Source organism: Artemia franciscana, chromosome 8 (assembly GCF_032884065.1).
Source record: "Artemia franciscana chromosome 8, ASM3288406v1, whole genome shotgun sequence".
NCBI lineage: Eukaryota > Metazoa > Arthropoda > Branchiopoda > Anostraca > Artemiidae > Artemia > Artemia franciscana.
The window spans coordinates 52347680-52370786 of NC_088870.1; the positions used below are offsets into that span (position 1 = coordinate 52347680).

General features: G+C 35.2%; 1 protein-coding gene across 2 annotated transcripts in view; it reads left to right on the forward strand.

The window, feature by feature from the left end:
- LOC136030556 (uncharacterized) overlaps window positions 1-23107 on the forward strand; it is a 168326-nt gene that overhangs the window by 132139 nt on the left and 13080 nt on the right. For both annotated transcript variants that reach the window (XM_065709610.1, XM_065709611.1), the window contains one exon: window positions 19913-20185. In XM_065709610.1, coding sequence (XP_065565682.1) covers window positions 19913-20185 — 273 coding nt within the window. The remainder of the gene's footprint in view (window positions 1-19912; window positions 20186-23107) is intronic.

Sequence of the window (23107 nt, forward strand, 5' to 3'; positions counted from 1 at the left end):
ATGTGAGTACTTGTGTAAAAGATCTCCCTGTTTATATTCTGACACTCTTGCAGATAAAAGAGGGTTGGGAGCAATACAACTTAGTTCGATAAATTTCCAGGAACATTATGCATAAAGTCTTGGTTGAAACTAGTAGTATAGCCATAGGCACTCCTGGGGAAACAGCCTTATTTGGGCTCCAAAGATTGCCTATACTAAACTAGAGTATTGGCCTAGTTACATCACCTACTTCATTGGATCATTAGCATAATGCAGTCGGCATCTCATTTACATATTCCTGTCTGGGCAGGATTAACAAGGTAATTCCAATGACAGTTATATGAAAGAATTTTTAAATTGGGTTGAATGAACCGGTTTATATTTTTATAGGAATCCTACATTCGTCCAGTAGCACCCTCTGGCACAAATTATCACGCCTAAGACATTTTCAACCACAAAATAACTTTATAAACTAAAAATGACCGTTGTTTTTATTTGAAAACCGGGAACTTGCCATTTCATTGTTAGATTGCGATGTTCCTTGGCCCCCTTCTCCTTAATTGCAGTGATTTTGTAAGTAATGTCCCCTTTTATTGTCAAAGAGACATAGAGTTTGAAACATTCTCTTGAATAATCCTTTTCCTTGTTCACAACAGCATATAGAAACACAGAACAACCCTTAGAAATGATGACCAATACATAGACATCAAGTAGTAAGTGGGTGTTGGGTTTGACGACGCTCTTAGAGGATATACTGTTGAAGCTATTACTCCTACAAAATAGAGAAATCTAAAACAATTCTTATAAATCAAGACCAATTTATAGGAATCCAGTAGTGAGAGGGTTATGGATTTGACAACGCTTATAGCGGATATACTATTGGAGCTACTACAAATCCTTCTTGCAAAATACAAAATACGTTGTGTACTTTGTTTTGCACAATGCTTGGTGAAGATACGCTTCTTTAAATCAAAAGTATTGTTTTTTATAAAATTCGATGCTACTTATCACTTATTTGGAAAAAAGAATAGAGCTAAAAAAGACACTATCTGTACACGTGTTATCAAATACCATACGCCTTATTTTATTGCAAAATATTAGAGCATTTAAGAAACTTAAGGTTTTGTTTTCAGAAGTATTCCCGCTCCTGAGACATTGCTGGAATGGTATTTTATAATACACTAGCTGTTGGTGCAACACCTAGTTGGTGGGGGCGCTTCGCACCCCCCCGCGCGCGTAAGTCGTTACACGTCATATTAGTTACGCGCCATTGCTTTCCTTTTTTAGCTTTTTTCGCGCCATATTAGTTACGCGCCATTGTAGTTGTGTCCCTGTGTCCCACCTGCGAATATACAACATTCTTGGCTGTCCCATTGTCTGTACATATAATATCCCCCCTGTGCCCCCGGCGTCCCCGTTATAGTTGTGTCCCTGTGTCCCGGTCGTCATTTCTATTCCCTGTGTCCCGGTTTCCCAGTCAGTCGACAAACAACTTCATGACGACATACAGCTCAATCCTTATAATGACGTCAGTCGACAAACATGACATCAGTCGACACACAAACATGACGTCAGTCGACAGACGCACAAACAAACAACTTATTTATATATATAGATATACGGATAGTGTCTTTTGTTTTAGCTCTACTCTTTTCCGCCAATAAATGATACGTAGTATAGGATCTTGTAAAACGTGTTTTGTATTTTGTAGGAAGAATTTTATAGTAGCTCCAACTATAGGGGTAGCTCCAACTACCCCTATGGGCATCGTTAAATTCATAACCCTTCACTATTGGAATTCTATATGTTGGCGAAATAATAGCTCTAATAGTATACCCCCAATAAGCGTCGTCAAATATATAACCCGCTCACTACTGGATTTTTATGTTTTGGCTTTGATTTCTTAGGATTGTTTTGGATTGCTATATGTTGTTTGGAATAAGGAATAGCATTTTACAAAATCGCTGGAAATGAGGAGAAGATGGCATGAAATGCCAAGGAATATTGCAATCTAACAATGAAATGGCAAGTTCCCGATGTTCAAATAAAAACAATAGTCATTTTTAGTTTATGAAGTTATTTTTGTGTTAAAAAGATTTAAAACGTTTTATGTGTGATAATGTGTAACAGAGGGTGCTATTGGATGGTACATTCATGGAAAATTAAAGGAAAAAACCGTGTCAAGTTTAATTCATGTATTTAAACTTTTTAAACATCAGAGTTGAAGCTATTCAATCTTGAAAAAGCTCACCGAATTTAATTCATCAATTCAAACTTTATGCTCAACAGAGTTAAACCTTTTACTCCTTACAAAATTTTTATTTGCAAAGCAAATCCTTGATTTAACAACCCATTGTCCTACGGCAACCTTCCAAATATATATACTTGACGGAATCATAGACATTCACTTAATGTAGGATTCCTATAAAAATATAAACCGGTTTCATTCGACCCAAATAGAAAATTTATTAATATAACTGTCATTGGATTGACCTTGTTAATCATGCCCGGACGGGAATATATAAATGAGATACCAACCGGATTATGATCATGATCCGATGAAGTAGTAATGTAAGTAGGTCAGTGCTCTTGTTCAGTAAGGCAAACTTTAGAGCCTAAATAAGGATGCATCCCCAGGAGTGCCTATGGCCATACTACTGAAACTTGGTCAATCAGTTGAAACTTGAGAAATTATTTGTGTCTCGATACAATTATCTGGAACTGATGATACAAATAGTCATAGAGAAGGGTAAAAGATTTGCCTCTTTATTTTTTTTTTTAATTATGATGCTCTTGGAGATACAAAAAACCATAAGAGTTGTCAACAAAGTTTCGGTCGAGTCCCGGAAAATCATGTATAAAGTAAATATGAGTGAATAAATCATGAATGAAGATACAAAAAAGGGCATTTATCAAAATGTAGGGGAGGGGAATCTTTTCGATATTTCTAACGAAAATACTAAAAAATCAATTTTCAAAATTTAGGAGAGTGGGTAATCAGGACTTTGTTTAGGTAATTGTAGTGTACCTGCAACCCTAAAATTCTGTTAATATGACCTTTTCATAAAACAAATTTAATTCACTTTATTCTGGGGTATCCCTTAGGTATATTGAGCTTCCAGAAACGAGGAATTTTGAATCTATAGAAAATAATTCTGACGTGAGATGGATTCAAACCTTTTTGCATATTTATTCAAGATTAATTTAATTACAACTATACTATCGACAATCAACTTAAATTGTAATGTGCTTCTTAGTAGAATCAGCACAGACACTCACCTTCAGCAATATTTATAATCATTATTGACATCATTCATAGCAACTTTTCCAAAATTAAGGTTCTAAACATATTTTCCCAGACCCTTAACCTATCTAGATCGTTTTTCACACCGGGATACGGTAGTATGCCAATTTTCAGAAAAAAACTATAGTGCCGGTAATGAGAAAAAATTCCAGATAAAAAGGTATATACATATACGTTTAGTACCAGTGGACCGAGCATCACTCGGTCACACTTCTGGTACGACTGGTATGACTCATGTAAACTAAAAGAGGAGACGGAATGACAAGAAATGCATATGAAGTTTTGCTCGATACCTAGTTTTGGTGCGCATGTCCCTGGTACGCATGATGTCACGATTTAGTGACATCATGTGAATTTCTGGAAGGCAATTTCCAAATACTACTTCCATTCAACTGTTACTGGAGATTAAATCCTCATGTAATTTGATTTCATTGAATGTTGGAAGATTTTCATGTCCCAGTTCCAGGACATACTTTGGGAATGCGATTTGGTGTGATTCTCACATTCTCTTATCTTCTAACCGGAGATTTCGTTGTGCATCTTTATTTGTGATCCATTGAAATGCTTGTCGTATGTCTTCAAAGTGTTCTTGAGATCAAGATTCAATAAGTACCATAATTGTTCGTTTAAAATGTAAAAGTATGATGCTTAGACTGTGAAATAATAATTTTTGCTCGTTTTCAATCTCAATTTAGCTCTAAATTGGAAAAACGATTCTATTAAAAATTAGTTTAATGAAATAGGCTAAGTTCAGATTTCCTGCCTTCCGATGCTCGTATAGCTTCTGAAATATCAAGATGTTTCAACGCTATCAGGATTTTGAAATTATTTCATTAATAAGGCTATTATAAAAAATAACAATAGCGCAGGTCAATGTCCGATTTAACGTTTACGCTGTCAAAGAACCTATTCGTTTTCGTGAAAAAGAATTTCGTAATACAATAAATAATAGAAAAGAAGAGAATCGGTCTTCTATATTCACTTCATTTGGGCAAGTTTTAAAGTCCCTGAGAAGCTCCGCAATAATGTAAAACGAATGAAGTCTGGTTACAAAGCAGTCTGATAAAAAATATGTCTTAAAAAAAAGTGTTCCTAGCCGTTTCACAGTATACTCCATGGTGTGAAAGCGTTTTAAATGTCAAAGTCTGCTAAATAGTGCGAAAACATTCATAAGAAAATGAAGTTATGGAAGGCGGATTTGGAATAAATGCGTTTGATATTTTTCCATTTCTATCTTATGCGCCCAAGATAACATAAAAGCAAATAAAATATCTTGTGAAGTTGGATTCTTTGTTAATTTACTTCTTGAATTGTTTTGATGTTCTCGGTTTTTTACAAAATATGCGTAACTACAATAAAGAGCAGTTTATGTTTCTGTTGTCAGTCAAGTTCCGAAATTAAGAGTTGAAGGAACATGTTAGTCAAGAATATTATACTGCGGAAGAATAATGGTATAGTCAAACCACAGAAAAACAGAAATAGTAAAAACAGTCTCATGTCTCAAAGCTGCTCATTCCTTTTATTGATTAAAATTTTCACACAGAAGAGCCAATAATGTCGAATTGAACTTTTCATTTTTGTCACTGGCTTCAAAGTTCATATTGAAGGTTTGTAAACCAATCAGGTTCTTTAAAAGGTGAGGTAAATTGCCACTCTAAAAATTCGGAATAATTTGATTGGCTCGCGAAAGCACGTCATACACGGTAGCCTAATTAAATATCGGCTATAAGCATGGAATTGTAGGAGAGGAATCTCGTTTTCTCTTCGTTCAAACCGTTCTACAATGAATCCGAATATATAACTTTTATCAACGTTGGAGTTACTCAAGGAATACATTTCTATAAGAAGCTCTTATATATAGGACTAAAAACGCATAAAAAAATAATTGTCGAAATTGGATAGAAGGCCGTTTTTCAAGTAAAGAAAGTGACAGAACGAGAATAAACTGTGGCTCTCAACCATTTTTTGCTTCGAACTTCAATTTTGACAAAAAAAAACCAACCAAATCTGTATTATGGTAGTTTTAAGTTAAATATTGTGAAACTTGTGTTTTGGTTATGGAAAGCCGGAACTGGGTACCCTCATTTTGTCAAATATTCCGGAAAGAGGAAAAATGTCACAAATCTGAATATAAACAACGCCTAGAGTCGTACTTTTGGAAATGTTAGATACGGGGTTTTCTTTATACAGCGGTGCATAGACAGATAGAACGCTATTTTATGGTAGTAAATTTTATTTTGTCAATATACAGTTCTTGATTAGATTTCAATTTGTGTTTTCCAGCAAATTATTTAAATGATCAAAATTTATATACTTGTTCTTATTCTTGACGTAAGTATGTTTCATTAATCAACATAATTTGGAAATCAACAGTACGTTGAAAGTTCTCATATATTACATAAAATTTGACTATGATCTCACTTGAATTGGTTGTCCAGTGGAAATTTAAATCAAATGTTGCAATAATGACAGAAATAAGCAAAGACTAAGTCTAAGTCTGCAAGAAGTATCTGAAAATGGCATTTCTTTTTCAAATTTTTACTGTAAGTACAAAAAAGATTACACCATACCTCAAATAAATGGGAAAAATTGTCATTTTAAGTGACATCAGAGAAATCAAGTGTTTTTTTTTTATTCGAAAAAGGGGTTTAAAAGAATAATTTCAATTGATATCAGAGGGAGTTGAGAAAGTGAACTTTTGATCAGTTGCAGGGCTAGTGTTCTTCTTGTACAGGCTGATGACGTGCCAAATTTGACATGATGGTAGAGTGAAGGGACCAGCTCCAGAAAGCTCAAATGGTCCAGCAAAGATGTATTCTTCAACTTTTTCAAATTCATCTTTTTGGGGCTAGTCATATGAATAGTTGACTAGGCTCAGACAGCGAAAATATTTTATGCAAAAAAAGGTTTTTGTCAGGAAAATCAAGCTCCCTTCCAATATACGAACCTTGTTGATCACGTTTACTATCGTTTGTCACAGCATAGTAGTCATTTAGCTGCGTTTTTAGCTTCTTTTCCGCCTTTTATCCATTTTTACTGCCAACTGTATAATAGATGTCCATCTGGTCAGTTTTGGAACCCAGTGAGACGTCAGAGTCTTCACTGGAAAGATCACCTTTTTTTATGGCACTTGGTATTAACCAAGGTCGGTTAATTCGGAAAAAATGAAGTATTTTTAACTTATGAGCGGGTGATGGGATCTTAATGAAGTTTGATATTTGGAATGATATCGTGTCTCAGAGCTCTTAATTAAAATCCTGACCAGATCTGATGACATTGGGGGAGTTGGAGGGGGGAAACCTAAAATCTTGGAAAACGCTTAGAGTGGAGGGATCGGGATGAAACTTGATGGGGATATTAAGAACAAGTCCTAGATACATGATTGACATAACCGGAACCAATCTGCTCTGTTTTGGAGGGTTGGAGGGGGGGTTAATTCCGAAAAATTAATAAAATGAGGTGTTTTTAACTTACGAACGGGTGATCGGATCTCAATGAAATTTGATATTTAGAAGTATATCGTGTCTCAGTTCTCTTATTTTAAATCTCGACCGGATCTGGTGACATTGGGGGGGGGGGGGTTGGGAGGGTGAAACCTAAAATCTAAGAAAAAATTAGAGTGGAGGGATCGGGATGAAACTTGGTGGGAAAAATAAGCACAAGTCCTAGATACATGATTGACATAACCGAAACGGATTCGCTCTCTTTGGGTTAGTTGGGGGGGGGGGTTAATTCTGAAAAATAAGAAAAAAGAGGTATTTTTAACTTACGAATGGGTGATCAGATCTCAATGAAATTTGATATTTCGAAGGATATCGTGTCTCAAAGCTCTTATTTTAAATCCCGACCGGATCTGATGACATTGGGGGGAGTTTGGGGTGGGGGAACCTAAAATCATGGAAAACGCTTAGATTGGAGGGATCGGGATGAAACTTGGTGGGAAAAATAAGCAGAAGTCTTAGATACGTGATTTACATAATTCGAACGGATCCGCTCTATTGGGGGGGGGGGGGTAATTCTGAAAAATTTGAAAAAATGACGTATTTTTAACTTACGAAGAAGTGATCAGATCTTCATGGAACTTCATATTTAGAAGGACCTCGTAACTCAGATCTCTTATTTTGAATCTCAACCGGATCCAGCGTCATTGGGGGGGAATCTTAGAAAATACTTAAAGCGGAGAGATCATGATGAAACTGGATGGTAAGAATAAAAACCTGTCTAAGATACGTGACTGACATAACCGGACCGGATCTGCTTTCTTTGGTGGAGTTGGGGGGGGGGGGGTAATTTTGAAAATTGAAGTATTTGTAACTTACGAAAGGGTGACCAGATCTTAATGAAATTTGATATTTAGAAGGATCTTGTGCTTTAAAGCTCTAATTTTAAATTCCGACCAGATCCTGTGACATTGGGGGGAGTTGGAGGGGGAAACCGGAATTCTTGGAAAACGTGAAAATTGGGGTATTTTTATCTTACGAATAGGTGATAAGATCTTAATGAAATTTGATATTCAGAAGGAATTCATGTCTCAGAGCTCTTATTTCAAATCCTGACCAGATCTTTTGACATTAGGGGGAGTTGGAGGGGGAATCGGGATGAAGCTTGGTGGATAGAATAAACAAATGTCATTGACATATGATTGTCGGAACCGTACTGGATTCGCTCTCTTAGGGGAGGGGTTCAGTGATTGTGCGAGTTTGGTGCTTCTGGACGTGCTAGGACGATGAAAATTGGTAGGCGTGTCAGGGAGCTGCACAAATTGACTTGGTAAAGTCATTTTCCCAGATTTGACCATCTGGGGGGCTAAAGGGAGAGGGAAAATTAGAAAAAATTAGGTATTTATAACTTATGAGTGGGTTATCGGATCTTAGTGAATTTTGACATTTAGAAGGACATCGTGACTCAGAGCTCTTATTTTGAATCCTGACCGGCATTAAGCCTCTGATTTTCGTTTTAAATCAATTTATTGATTCTTTGAATTTTGTTAGAGCTCATACCATATGAGCTCTTGGCTCTTAGCTCTTCTTGCCTCGTCACAAGTGCCACATGAGCTCTTAGCTCTTGTTCTTTTTCAGTTTTAGCTTGAGTATATCCTCTTTTACTTTCTCTTTTTTGTTCTTGAGATTTTATCTTTTTTTTCCTTTCTCCATTTGTTCAAGCCCACTCAAAGTCTCAACAGATGTGATTACTTCGGCTTCCCAAGCAATTCTCTGCTTACCGGATGTCTCGGGTGCTGGGGCATCAAGAGAAGGGCAGCGTGCTGAGCCCAATAGAAGTTCTTGAAAGGATTTTTCATGCGTATGAATCTTTTTTGAACTAACCAACATTGAAATAGTAATCTGATTTGTTGCAGTATTCACATTGGATATCTCTCTTGTTAAATTCCGAGTCTGTGATGTCTTTGTCTCTGCATATCGTTCTAAGTTGGCAGGATCAGACTTAACCTTTTCAATCACGTTACAGTTGATACGTGCTGGAATAGCAGAATCATAATTTCCTGTCGTTTAAAAGTATTTTTTAACCTGTGGAAGTGTAAGGTAAGTCTCACTGATCTGACATAAAATTTTCACGAGTTCTTTTAGTAAGACGTCACCTGGGTGTGTTCTTTGCCCGTTCATGAGCTTCTGCTCATAGGAGGATTTCAGTCCTTTGAAAATAACTACGTCGAGGGGCTACAGAACATGGGATACATGGGCAGGTAACTTGAGGATTGTGTCATTCTTTCCTGAAGCGAGCTCCACAAGTGCCAAGAATAAATGAGAGCTAAGGTCGTCAAGAATAAGAAGTGCTTTTTCTTTCACCTAAGACACGAAAACATCCATAAACCAGTTAAAGAAGAGTTCTGCTGTCTTCCATCCTTTCTTAGTAAATGAAAAATATGCATCTGGATGGCCTTTAATGGGTATCCATCAACTACAAGTGTTTTCCCCTGAGAAGATTACCAGTAGTGGCAGTTTCTCATCTGATGCACTAATACATGCGGAAACATGTGTGTTATCACGCTCATTGACACCAGTTTGACGCTTTGCTGTTGATCCTTTTGCACCAGCAATTCTAAGGCTATCAGGATCGCGACAAAACGAAGTTTCGTCCAAGTTGTACCAACATTCTGGTTTATCTAAGATGTCAAACTCTTCTGCTGTTTTTGTAGCAGGTCGTAAAATCCTAAAATGATGAAAGGGTCTGCTTATTGCACAGCCCTCAGGGTTTTCAAGTCGCTCAGGTTCCTTAAGCGAAATGTTGTTTCTTTTCTTAAACCCAAAATACCAGTCCTTACCTGGTTGGTTCTTCGTGAAATGAGTACTGATTTTGTTCTCACTGGTATATTTTTTCGCTTTGCCTAGGTACCATTGTTTGGTATGACATGCCCCACTTATCCATCACCTTCAGCGAATTTGCCATACTCTGCTCATCATAATTGGGCAGTTCTGGAGGTTTTCCAAGAGTAACAGCGGGCAACTCGGGAAATCTCTTTGCTTCTTTGTCTGATCAATTAGGAAGTTGCAAATTATGTATAGTATGCATTGTTAACATTGTAAATAGTTTACAAATACACTGAAATCAAGGTTAGAATTGCCAAAACCTAGCCAATTGTATACATGGGATAAGTCCCAAACCGTATATACCGTATACGGGCTAAGTCCGACATGTCGGAATTCCTCAAATTGGGATTTTTCTGTGGTAAGTCCGACACTCCTTGTATCTCCTGAGGGGGTTTGAAAATAAAATACTAATAAACAACAGTAATTACTTGAACTATCCCATGAACTTCTCAGCTATTTAGAATCACTTTATCATCTCCCTTTTTTTCCTGCAATATCACTTAGAATTTGCTACCTACCTCATGGCCAACAAAGATGCTCTCCTTGAAATTTTGAAATTGCTTTATTACAAAGGGAATTAGAAATGGTGAAAATATGGAAATCTGTTGTCAAGTCTCCAAGCTAAATGAAGAAGATGGCATATGGAATCAAAGACGTCTGTGATCACTGAGCGAAATAAGAAGGGGGTGTCGGAGTTACCCCTGTGTCGGATCTTCCAAATTTTACCCTACATTTGCTTACATTTACATATATATATATATATATATATATATATATATATATATATATATATATATATATATATATATATATATATATATATATATATATATATATATGTATATATATATATATATTATATATTCATATATATATACATATATATATATATATATATATATATATATATATATATATATATATATATATATATATATATTGCTGTTAGTTTCTAGTTTTTTTACGCTAAAGGCGCCTTGTTACAACGGGCGAAATATTCGTTGAATTTTTGTTGTTTTTCTTCACTCTCATTTGCTGGCCATATACCCGCTTCTCGTGTTTATATTAATTTCTTTGTTTTGTCATGGCTGGCCAGTTCGCCTTTAGATCTTTTATACATCATGAAGTGCCACTTTTTCTGTAGCGCAAAGACACACTTACACCACGCCATGCTTTCTCGGGCCACGTGTGATGTACTTCTTCCGCGTGCCACGTAACCCACGATTTTCGGAAGTGACCAGCCCCTCAGAGATTATTCAAATAGGCTACGCGTCAGTCTTGAGAAATCCGTTCATTAAAAAAAAAAATAATAATAATAATTCCACGGTGCGTTAAATTAAAGGCAGGAAAAAGTCGTGCTCACCATTTCAGAAACATTTAATTTGACAAACTTTGAAAAACCTAAAAAAAGTTTCGCAATAATACGTCTTACTTAAAAAAAAAAAAAAAAAAAAAAAAAAAAAAAAAAAAAAAAAAAAAAAAAAAAAAAACGCTTCATGATTATGACTGGGTGTGCATTCTCGAATATTACTTGTTTTAGTGCAATTTTCTAAATGTAGTAAGAGCAATGTTGTACGAAAAGTATTTCTGTTGCTGAATATTTGTGTACTAGTAATTTAAGAAAATGTCTAACTTTTACGCAAGGCTTGCACAAACGTAGGGTAGCCAACTTGATCCAAAAGTATCACGTGCGTATTACCCAAGTATCACTATTTTGGGCCAGTTTGCTTGCAAACTTTCAATGTGGATGCATAAATATGACTGGTATTAGGAACCGTACCAGAAGTGCCAAATTCGAACCAGAAGGACCTTAAAATTCTGATTTTACTTGACAAAGAGTTGTTTCTATTAGTCGTCGATGACTCTTTGACTAAATTAAATAAAAAAAAAACTAATTTTTTTAGCTGAAAGTAAGGAGCGACATTAAAACTTAAAACGAACAGAAATTACTCCGTATATGAAATGGGTTGTCCCCTCCGCATTCCCTCGCTCTTTACGCCAAAGCTTTTAATTGTTTTAAAAAGTAGAATTGTGGCAAAGAGTCAAACTTCAGCGTAAAGAGCGAGGGATTGCGGAGGGGACAACCCATTTCATATACGGAGTAATTTCTGTTCGTTTTAAGTTTTAATGTCGCTCCTTACTTTCAGCTAAAAAAATTAGTTTTTTTTTTATTTAATTTCTGAATGTTTTTGAATTAATGCATGTTTGGTTTTGGCTCTCCGCACATAAATTATTAAAATGAAACTTGTATATTAATTCTTTTTTTGGCTAAATGACTTTCTCTTAGTTTTGATCAGACGATTTTGAGAAATAAGGGGTGGAGAAGGAGGCCTAGTTGCCCTCCAATTTTTCGGTTACTTAAAAAGGCAACTAGAACTTTAATTTTTAATGAACGTTTTTATTAGTAAAAAATACACGTAACTTAAGAATTAACATACGTAACAAACTTTCATAACCTTATATTTTTATTATGTATACGAGGGGGTTTGTACCCTCGTTAATACCTCGCTCTTTACACTAAATCGTAAGTTTTGTCCCAATTCTTTAAGAATGACCCCTGAATCAGAAAGGCCGTAGAATAAATAGTTGAAATTACTAAAAATACTTTAGCATAAAGAGCAAGGTATTTATCTCCTCCTAAATACCTCGCTCTTTATGCTAAAGTATTTTTAGAACCCCTCATATGCGTAATTATCTCTGTTCGTTTTAAGTTTCAATGCTACTTCTTCCTTTCATTTGAAAAAACGTTTTCATGTTTATTTTTCATTGTTTTCTTATAGTAATGCTAGAGAACCCTGCGCCCTTTTCATTGAATTTTTCTTCCCCCATGACAGATTCCTCCAAGGAAAGATCCTCCAACATAGCCCCCTCTCCTCAGCCTCACCCCCAAACAAAATAAAATCCCCCTGAAAACGTCTGTACACTTCCCAATAACCATTACTATATGTAAACACTGGTCAAAGTTTGTAACTTGCAGCCCCTCCCCCAGGGATTGTGGGGGAGTAAGTCATCCCCAAAGACATAGTTATTATGATTTTCGACTATGCTGAACAAAATGGCTATCTCAAAATTTTGATCCGTTGACTTTTGAAAAAAATGAGCGTGGGAGGGGGCCTAGATGCCCTCCAATTTTTTTTGTCACTTAAAAAGGGCACTAGAACTTTTCATTTCCGTTAGAATGAGCCCTCTTGCGACATTCTAGGACCACTTGGTCGATACGATGACCCCTGGAAAAAAAAACAAAAAAACAAATAAACACGCACCCGTGATTTGTCTTCTGGCAAAAAATACAAAATTCCACATTTTTGTAGATAGGAGCTTGAAACTTCTATAGTAGGGTTCTCTGATACGCTGAATCTGATGGTGTCATTTTCGTTAAGATCCTACGACTTTTAGGGGGTGTTTCTCCCTATTTTCTTAAATAAGGCAAATTTTCTCAGGCTCGTAACTTTTGATGGGTAAGACTAAACTTGATGAAACTTATATTTTTAAAATCAGCATTAAAATGCGATTCTTTTGATGTAGCTATTGATATCAAAATTCAATTTTTTAGAGTTTTGCTTACTATTGAGCCGGGTCGCTCCTTACTACAGTTCGTTACCACGAACTGTTTGATACATAAAATACTTTAACTCTCAATGACTTTATAGCAGTGGAAAAGGCCTTTGATTTGTTGTAAGTTATGTCACGCGATCAATTTCATCCAATCAAAGACCATTTCACAATACTTCTGGTTTGAATAACCCGTCGTACGTGAAAGTGCACAGGCGCACTGGTCCGAAATAATGATACTTCTGTGTTCCATTTCAAAAATGACCGTGACATATGGGGGCCACATTCGCCACCCTGAAACATAATTTCCTTTTTACTAAATCCAGGTCCTTACTACATTGATCGTCCCATAATATTCCTTGTTCACTATTTGATTGTTGTTTTATCATTATTTACTATGTCTGACTGTATAAGAATAGTATTTGCTACTGTTGAAGTTAATTGGTCCCATAAGATAGGATCCACTGAAAAAACAAATGAAGCCAATTTCTCTAATTTGCGATTTATGTCAAATGGAAAAACAAAAGTAAAATGAAATTTGCTCGAGTAACTTAAAGCAGAAAAGGGTTAATGATCAGTACCCAATAGTGAAATTATTGCTGTCATTATTTAACAAGTGGAAGAAATTTCTTTACTAGGTTAGGGATATATCACAAGTTGATTTATTCGCACCAGTTTTATCAATATATGTTAGATGGGCTGTGTTCGTTTTTAGTTTAAACTTTGCTGTTTACTTCCCTCGGAAAAGCTTAGTTTTTCAAAAATTGATTTTAATAAAGGCTGACTCTAATGAACTGTCAAATATCCCTTGTCTTTTTGCTCCTGTAACAGTCACAAATGTGATGAGTCACAAATGTAAATCAGAAGTGTCACAAATGATGAGAACTCAATATTAAAAAAACACAAATTTAAATAGAAAAAGAAGAATAAAAATAAATAGTAAGTTCATAAACAGTAAAGGGGACAAAATGATCAAAACAATAAACATATAACAAAATAAGACGAGGGGTCAAAGCTATAAGCTTTTATTAACATGGTGTGTAAGCAATGTTAAAACGGTTTATGAATTGAAATGGAATTAAAATCAAGTACTTGCAAACATTAAGCTATGGCTAATTGTAGAAAAAACAAATGCAGATAGTCCGAGTGAATGTGAGGCAAATCTGGCATAAGCCCTTTTAGGATTGTATAAAAATGATGTCATTTTATTTGTTGATAGTTAAGTCTATTTATCAAAATAATAAAAATAATTAACAAGGAAATGAATGTAAAATCAAACACTAAAAGAAGACAATAGTTTAATTTTAATAGTATAAAATGGGGCAAAATATCAATGTGAGCAGAGTTTAAAAGGGTTTCAAGTATGGGGGAAAGAGATAGACAGATCTGCTTTGAGAAAGGTCTCAGACTTGTGATACCTTTTCATGCGAGAGTTAATGGACTAGGTGAAAAAAAACTAACAGTAGAGAATATGCTCCTTAAAAATTGTGCCATAAAATGAATTATAATAATCAATTTTGCCGTCTTAGTGTGACATGCATAAAGTCACCATTCAGCTGGAATTTCTACGGACCATCACTACTCCATTGGCAACCTGTTGTAGAACAAAGCCAGATAATGTTGAATCCCAACGTTGCTCACTGCTGGGTATGACATTGCATATATTCATGAATTGATCCACTAGTTTAATATTTTAACCTTAACCTCCTGTGGTTTACTCAACACGTTAATTCCATTATTATAAGTCACAGTTCAGCTCTGCTAAACCAAATTGTGTTCTGCGTCACATTTGGGAAATTACGCCTTATACCCCATCATCCTCAACTAATCACGGTGAAACCATTGTCCCATTACCTTTTCTTGTACAGGTATATAATCTTCTTCCTTAGTTCTAAAAAACATGATTAGTTCAATATGGCAAGAATATAGTTAATAGTAATTATGCTGTGGTAATAAGATAATTTTAACGATATAGCCTATTTATCTTACATTCATTATATTACGATCTGTAAGAAAACTATTTATGTTTGGTTAAGTTGCGCTCCCCCTCTTCTGCAGTTTCAACGGGCGGGGTACTATAGCGTCATATATAGAATACAACCAAAGCAAAAAAGAGAGGTCACTGTCTTTTTATTCCATTTTTGTGACGTTATATGTGATGGTTAAATTTTTTTGACGTATTTTTGCAAGCCAGTCACATCATTCTTTCTTGCTGAAGAGAAATCCCCCCCCCCTTTTAAAACAGGGTTTACCAATTATGAGTGAAAAAATTTTAACAGCCAAGGTACTGTAATATCTAGTGAGACAAAAAAAAATCCCCATTTTTAAGGCCTGATTGATTATTTTTTCGAAATATTAAGCCAGTTAAGAGAACGAAGGTTAGGCTATTGGAAGGTATAATCGCACTGGTGAAGTATAGCTCATAAGTGTTGGTGCTTGTAAGGTCGAACATTTTATGCGGGATAGATTTAGGAAGGATAGATTTAGGAAGTCGTTAGATTACCCTTGGTATGTCAATAAGTTGTACCAAAAATGGGGTTTAATCCCACGTGGACTATAATGAAAGAAAGCTCAAAATGGCTAAACCGCGTTCGGGGATAAAGGATGATGTGGTGCAAAGAATTGTGCTTTTTGGCCTTCTGTTTGGGGCTAAAGGAAACGTACGGAGTTCCGAATGGAAGGGAAAACTTTACTTTAGAGGATTCAAAGGAAATTGCAACCATTTGGGAGGGAGTAAAAAGTGAATCTTTTAATAGATTGAGGTGGGGGAGGGATCTGCGCAGCTTCGTTGGCCCTGGGCGGCTTAGTGCTGCACTGAGTTGTTAGTCGTAGCTTAAATGACGAAGTTCTTTAGTCGCAACATTTGTACAAGTAAAGCCTATGATTTTCTGTGAAACAACTTTATGCATAAGCAACAGGGTTGTCGACCTGTAACTCATGTAGTTTCAAGGTATTTCAATTTTTTAGGTTAATAGTTCTCTAGACAACACTGCCTTTTTATAAAATTATACGTATGTAAATAGCAGTTTTCCCTTTTTTTTTGTCTGCCTAAATGTAGAATAGTTTCCTAGACAACGCTGCCTTTTCATTTATTATAAAATTATACATATATAAATAACAGTTTTCCCTTTTTTTGTCTGCCTAAATGTAGAATTTTTCGTGGGATTTATACAGGTATATGTTTCAAGTTTTGCTAAGATGTGCTTTGCATCATTTATTTGCTTATTAAAAAAATATACATGGACAGCGAAGATTTTACTAGCGAAATTATTGTTGCCGCTGTTAAAAAGGGGAGGAAACTTCATTTTTTCAATAAAATTTTATTAAAATGAATGGCCAAATTTTTGCTTTTTGGTCTTTTTGCTTTCCTGTAAAATTCAGTGTTTGATTTGCATATTCGAAAGCGCCCTTAAATGTGCAGCAGCCGAGATCCCAGAGGGGAAATAGAGCGTTCTTCATTGTAAAATTTTGGCTTTATTACAATGGTTTGTATGATCTTTAATACCGAAACCTGTTTTAACTACCTTCTTCAATGGTAAGCTTTGTGTTAAGTTGGCACAAGTCCACTTTTTTCTCAAAGGACTAGTAATCCATAACTCCATACATGCCCTCTGTGGGAGGTGCATTTATCTCCCTAATCATATTGAAGTAATTTCATTTCTTTATATTATTTTTCACTCATCTTTCATTTTTTTCTCTTTTTTCTTTTATAGACTACTAATATATAGTTCAAGTGAAATGAAGGCCTCATTTTTGATTGAAACGTTCCCATCATATCTTTCATTGGGAAATGTAGGAATCTTCCATTGAATCCTCCAATTTCCCCTTCTACAAAAGTTTCTGCCAACTGTCATCAGATTTTTTTTTTTCCTGTTATAGTTCAATTTGGAGCCTTGTCTTTTTCAGCTGCACTTATTTGGTTTTCCACTTGAATATACATATGGGGTTTGAATATACATATGGGGCATAGTGGGGTTTCCACTTTTGAAATATATAGATCGGAGGAAACTGCAAGTATCAGCCAAAATAAATAAAAAATAATTAATTAGCTAGATAAAGATGAAACTTTCAGGCTTTAGTGCTTTTTATTGTTCATTTCCTTCTCTTAAAAACTACCCTGAAAAAACTTCTAAAATAGTTCATGGTAACAAACTAGAAGCGAAGAGCAACCCATGAAAGAAAAAATTAAATTTTACAACACTGTATACATCGAAATAATCCAATTTTTATGTTGAATTCAAGCAGGTAAAAGTCAATAATAAGGCTGCGTATAAAAATAATAGTCAAATACTATTAGAATTAATAAATTGTATAATTCAAGGCACGGGATTAAGTATCCTTAAAAAGAATGGGCAATCATATATGCTTATTTGTTGTTTGTATTTTTTCAGGGGTTATCATATTTAACTGGTGGTCGTAAAATATCGAGTTTAGGGTTCATTTGGACTGAAATCAAAGATCACAACACTCTTTTGTCACTAAAAGAAGTTGTGCCACACAAATTTATACAGTACCTTATTCTGTGCTTCAAAACCAGGCAGGCTCTGGGAGGGCCAACATCCTACCAAGCAAAAACTTTGGGATCGGTAACCGGTTTAAATCTGTTGAAAATCTGTATATAATCTTCCAGTTTCATTGGTCTCACCTTAGTTTAATGGCGCATTTATCTCTAGTATTTGCAGTCTGTATAAAGGACCGGTTTTCAGGGGTCTGTAAAAAGTGAATCTGGCCGTTGATAAAATACAGTCCTAGCAAAATGACCAATATCCAATGTTGAAAACTTGACCGTAAGTTTTGTACATTTTTGATAAGTATTTTAAATTAATTTGGAGGGTTAGGGAGTTTACCTACTACTCTCCCTACTTTTGGAAGAATGTGGTTGAGTTACGCATGCAATATGCAGAGAGGATTACTGCTCCCCTCTGCTTGTGAAAGTGGCTGATTTATCTGGAAAAGATACTTTCTAAAACGTTTCTTTAGTGTAGATAGCGTTTGGCGAGTCCTAAGGGTTCTATCAAACAGTTCGTGGTAACGAACTGTAGTAAGGAGCGACCCGGCTCAATAGTAACCAAAACTCTAAAAAATGGAATTTTGATACCAATAGTTACATCAAAAGAATTGCATTTTAATGCTGGTTTTAAATATATAAGTTTCATCAGGTTTAGTCTTACCCATCAAAAGTTACGAGCCTGAGAAAATTTGCGTTATTTTAGAAAATAGGGGGAAACGCTCCCTAAAAGTCATAGAATCTTAACGAAAATCACACCATCAGATTCAGCGTATCAGAGAACCCTACTGTTGAAGTTTCGAGCTCCTATCTACAAAAATGTGGAATTTTGCATTTTTTGCCAGAAGGCAGATCTACATAATTAAATAAAAAAAACAAGTTTTTTCAACTGAAAGTAAGGAGTGACATCAAAACTTAAAACGCACAGAAATTACTTCGGTTATGAAAGAGGCTGCTTCCTCATCAACGCCCCGCTCTTTACGCTAAAGTTTTTTACTGTTTTAAAAAGAAGAATTGAGAGAAAGAGTCAAACTTTAGCGTAAAGAGCGGGGCGTTGATGAGGAAGCAGCCTCTTTCATATACGAAGTAATTTCTGTGCGTTTTAAGTTTTGATGTCACTCCTTACTTTCAGTTGAAAAAACTTGTTTTTTTTATTTAATTATAATTAGGACCCATCCAATTATATAAGGTAAGGCAGTCTACCTGACAGAACATCTTTCTCGACATATGTCTATACGAAAGGTGAATTTTGGCACAAAGTGTGAGAATGTGGCTGATGTTGACCTACCCCCTCGTATTTTGATAAAACCGGAGTACAATTTACCCTAGTTGCAAAACAAATTGCAGAGAATAGGGAAATGATGATGTAGAGTTCACGATCCTTACTTTTCTTTTATCATACTGATTTCCAATTTCAACTGATACCTTTAACTATCTTGATGCTAAAATCTTTGTATGATTATGGTCCGAACAAATTGCAACATTCTTACATTTCTACTGAGAAACAGGTTTTCTCATTTCTGCTGATGAGTTGAATTTTCTCTAAAGGGCACGACAGATCGAAACCTCTGGCACGATTTTTATTCAAATAAATTGCAACATGTCCTCCTTTGTACTAAAAGTTGGCAGCGACGGGACGAGTCGAAGGCCGATACCCTACTTTTGGAGACTATTTCCCACATTAAATTAGTATGTTTTTGACTAATCTTAATGGTCAAAGTTTATTACGAAAAAAATTAAGAGAATTTCGAAAGATAACCTGAAAACCCACGAAATTAGTGTTGGTTCTAAATAAAAAATGAGCCGTCGGAATCGCCATTTTTAATGTCCCCCCTTCCCGACATGAAACGTACGACTTTCTACTTTGAACAAATATGAAAATTACTTTTTGGATGGGAAGCACTGATGTATCCTTTTTTTTTTCTTTTTGTCTTCACCGCTAGCAGGGCACTGGAACATCATGGAGAGCTGTTTAAGTGCTCATTTGAAAGGAAATGGCTATATCTAGTGCCTTTTGAAGGCATTAAAAACCAACTATTAAAATAAAATGTATTTTTGACGAAAATAATTAAAAGGATCAAGTTTTATGCAGACCACGCTCTAAGTGATAAATTCCATTTTGTCAACTACTTCCCTTGCTTTTTTTGTTCCCGTCGACAACTTTTTTTTCTTTTTTGGAAACCCATAAACTCTTGGACAAGTTTTTAAAATAGTAAAACTTTAATTTATGTTGTATTTTGAAAGGACCGAACGAGTTGCAAAGGTGCAATCCACGCAGCTCTGGAGAAACGGGACCTCAAGTTGCTTGAACTTCTTCTCAGTGCGTCTCCGGCCAGTGCGAACGCAAAGATGTACAATAATAACACGCCTCTCCACTACGCCGCTACGTTGCCAAACATAAAAGAGGACGAGCAGTTCAATATAATCAGGCTTTTGCTGGAGAAAGGTGCAGACAAGACTATTAGAAACTCTCAAAAGAAACTGCCAATTGAACTCGTTTGCCAAGAGCACCAGAAGGTAAACTTACTTTTTTATGTTTAAACCTACTTTTCTGTATTTATATGAATTTATTTTGATGGAAGGACAAATAAAACCCATTTTGATGAAAAGACAAATAAAATAAAAAATTTACTCTCTATACTTAAATTTATTTTCTGAATTTATTTCAACTTATTTTGATGAAAAGACTAAAAAAAAGAAAAAATTATAATTTAATACTCGACTTTAATTTTAATACTCGATCTTATTTTGATGAAAAGACAAATGAAAATGATCTTACTTTCCATGGGTCTATATTTTATATATTTATTATCGTTTTGATGAAAATAAAAATAGAATAATAAGAAGAAAAATAAACATAGCCTATATGTTATAAGTTTAAGCTTCTATCCTATATTTTTTTTATGTTTGAACTTGTTTCGATGAAAAGACAAATAAAATAAGAGAACATAAACTTATTTTCCATTTTTTGTATATTTAGGTACTTCCAATATTTCAACTTAATTTTTATTCTATATTTGAATTTAGTTTTTGTATCTATTTAAACTTATTTTAATGGAAAGACAAACAAAATTAAGAAAATAATAAAAAATGTCTTACTTTCTATATTTTATATATTCAAACTTATTTTTCATGTTTTTTCCATATTTGAACTTATTTTCTACATTTAGATAAACTTTTCAATGCAAAGACGGTTAAAGTAAGATAAAAAGTTTTTTCATATTATATATGTCATGTATATTTAAACTTATCTATGTATATATTTGTCTATATTTAAAGCTATTTTCTGCAAATTTGTTTTCATGAAACACTATTCAAATTAGGAAAAATATACTTATTTTGATGAAAAGACAAATAAAACAGAAAAAATACACTTATTTGATTATTTTCCATATTCCTAATTGTATACTTGTTTTTCTTAACGATATACGCTAATTTGGTTATTCACCATAGCAACAATTGGGTTTAAACTCACCTGGGCTATAGATTTCAGGTTTGCAGTCGAATTTTTTACGGGAACTTTTACCTTGGTATCCGTGTTACCAAGGGCCTCAATTTCAGTGGGACTCTCTGTAACTTCACGAGCTGCAATTCAAAACAAGCCTGGTGATTACGCATAGCAAGATACCATCGAAACTATCACTTATAAATCTATTTGCAAGCTTGACAACAGTGTTGGGAAATACTTAAGTAAAAGCACTTAAGTAATTACTTAAGTAAAAGATCTGAGTACTTTTACTCTACTTGAGCAAATGAAGCAGCATGTCGTTGACAGCAGATATTTGGTCTGCCAACAACAGAAGCTACTTGGAAATGACTGGACACTTGCTCAACGAAGATTTGAAATGGAAATATTATGCCCTGCTTGTTCTCGGTTTAAGGACCCACATACTTGACAGAATTGCTGAACAACTGAATGGTGTATTTGCCAGGTACAAAATTGCAGTTGAAAAAAAGGTACAAGGGGTTTTGACCGATAACGCCTCTTACTTTAGCAAGGCATTCATGGAATATCCGATGGTTTCCGATGAAGATATTCAAGTCAGTGATGAAGAAAACGAAGATGAAGCAGGCCAGAATGGCTTATTCCCTTTTATAAACTTTGGAGAGATACTCGATTCCCATGACGACCCCGAGTATTTCCAACTTCCTCAACAGTTAAAATGTGTCAGCAACACACTTAACCTGCTTGCATCCACCGATGCTGATAAAGCCCTCTGATATTGCATATAAGAGGCAGTACTACTCCGATTTCTCGAAGTGTATTGCTCTCTTGGATACCTTGAATAAGAGTTCTAAGGCTGCTGATGCTGTGAAAGAGGTATATGACAAGCAGCTTATAAGACCTGTAGTAACCAGGTGGAACTTTAAGTATGTCAGTGTCAAACGTCGGATGGATTGTCACAAAATTGGAAAGCTTACTGACGTATGTGATATTTCGCAAAAACCAAGGCTAACTTCTCGTGATGTTGAAATTCTTGAAGAATACATGAAAATTATGGAGCCAGTACCAGTTGCATTAGACATTCTTCAGGGGGAGGTAAAATGCTACTTCGGTACTATTCATCCTACAATCAAATGGCTTGAAAGGAAACTCAAAAAGCTGAAAGATTGCCTATAGTCAGCCAGCCTTTGGTACATGCTCTGCTTGTGGGTCTCGAAAAAAGATTGCCCACGATCCTGGATGAGAGTTCCTCATGCAAGAGACTATGTTATTGCCACTGCAAGTCATCCTCTCTTCAAATTAAAGTGGTTTCCTGATAACCAGAAGGATGTAGCAGTTGAACTCTTGGTGGACGAAGCGAAAAAGGTCAAGGATTTCAGAAGCACTGACGAGGCTGATAAAGGTAGCTTTTTGTCTGGAGATGAATACTTTGATCTAAGTGATGAAGAAACAACTCATGATAATTCTGGCAGCCGTGGCCGTGAAACCAATTCTGTGAAGATGGAGGTTTTGTCATATTTGAATGATAGGCGAAAGGAACTATCTGTGCTCAAAGTGTACCCAAGGGTAATGAAAGTTTTCAGGAAGTACAACTGTATCATTCCTTCGTCTGCACCTGCAGAACGACTTTTTTTCGGTAGGTGGTGGAATTTTTACTCCAAAAAGAAACATGCTTGGAGATGGTATGTTTGAAAAGCCTCTGCTGTTGAAAGGAGCAAGTAAGAAATTAAGTTAAGTTATGATGAAGCTGTAATGAATGTTCTTTGTAAATTCTTTTCTTTTTTATATCTAAACTGAAGTAAAATTCGATTTTTACGTGAAACCAGTTGATTTTTTTCATGAAAACTGTCGGTTTTTCTGAAAAGTGGTCGATTTCTCATCAGAATCTTGCTTATCTTGTCTACTTGGAAAGGGAACGTATATTAAAGAAGTTTTTTGCATGTTATTTACTGTAAGTAAAACATTAGTACTTGAGTACTTAAGTACTGAAGTAC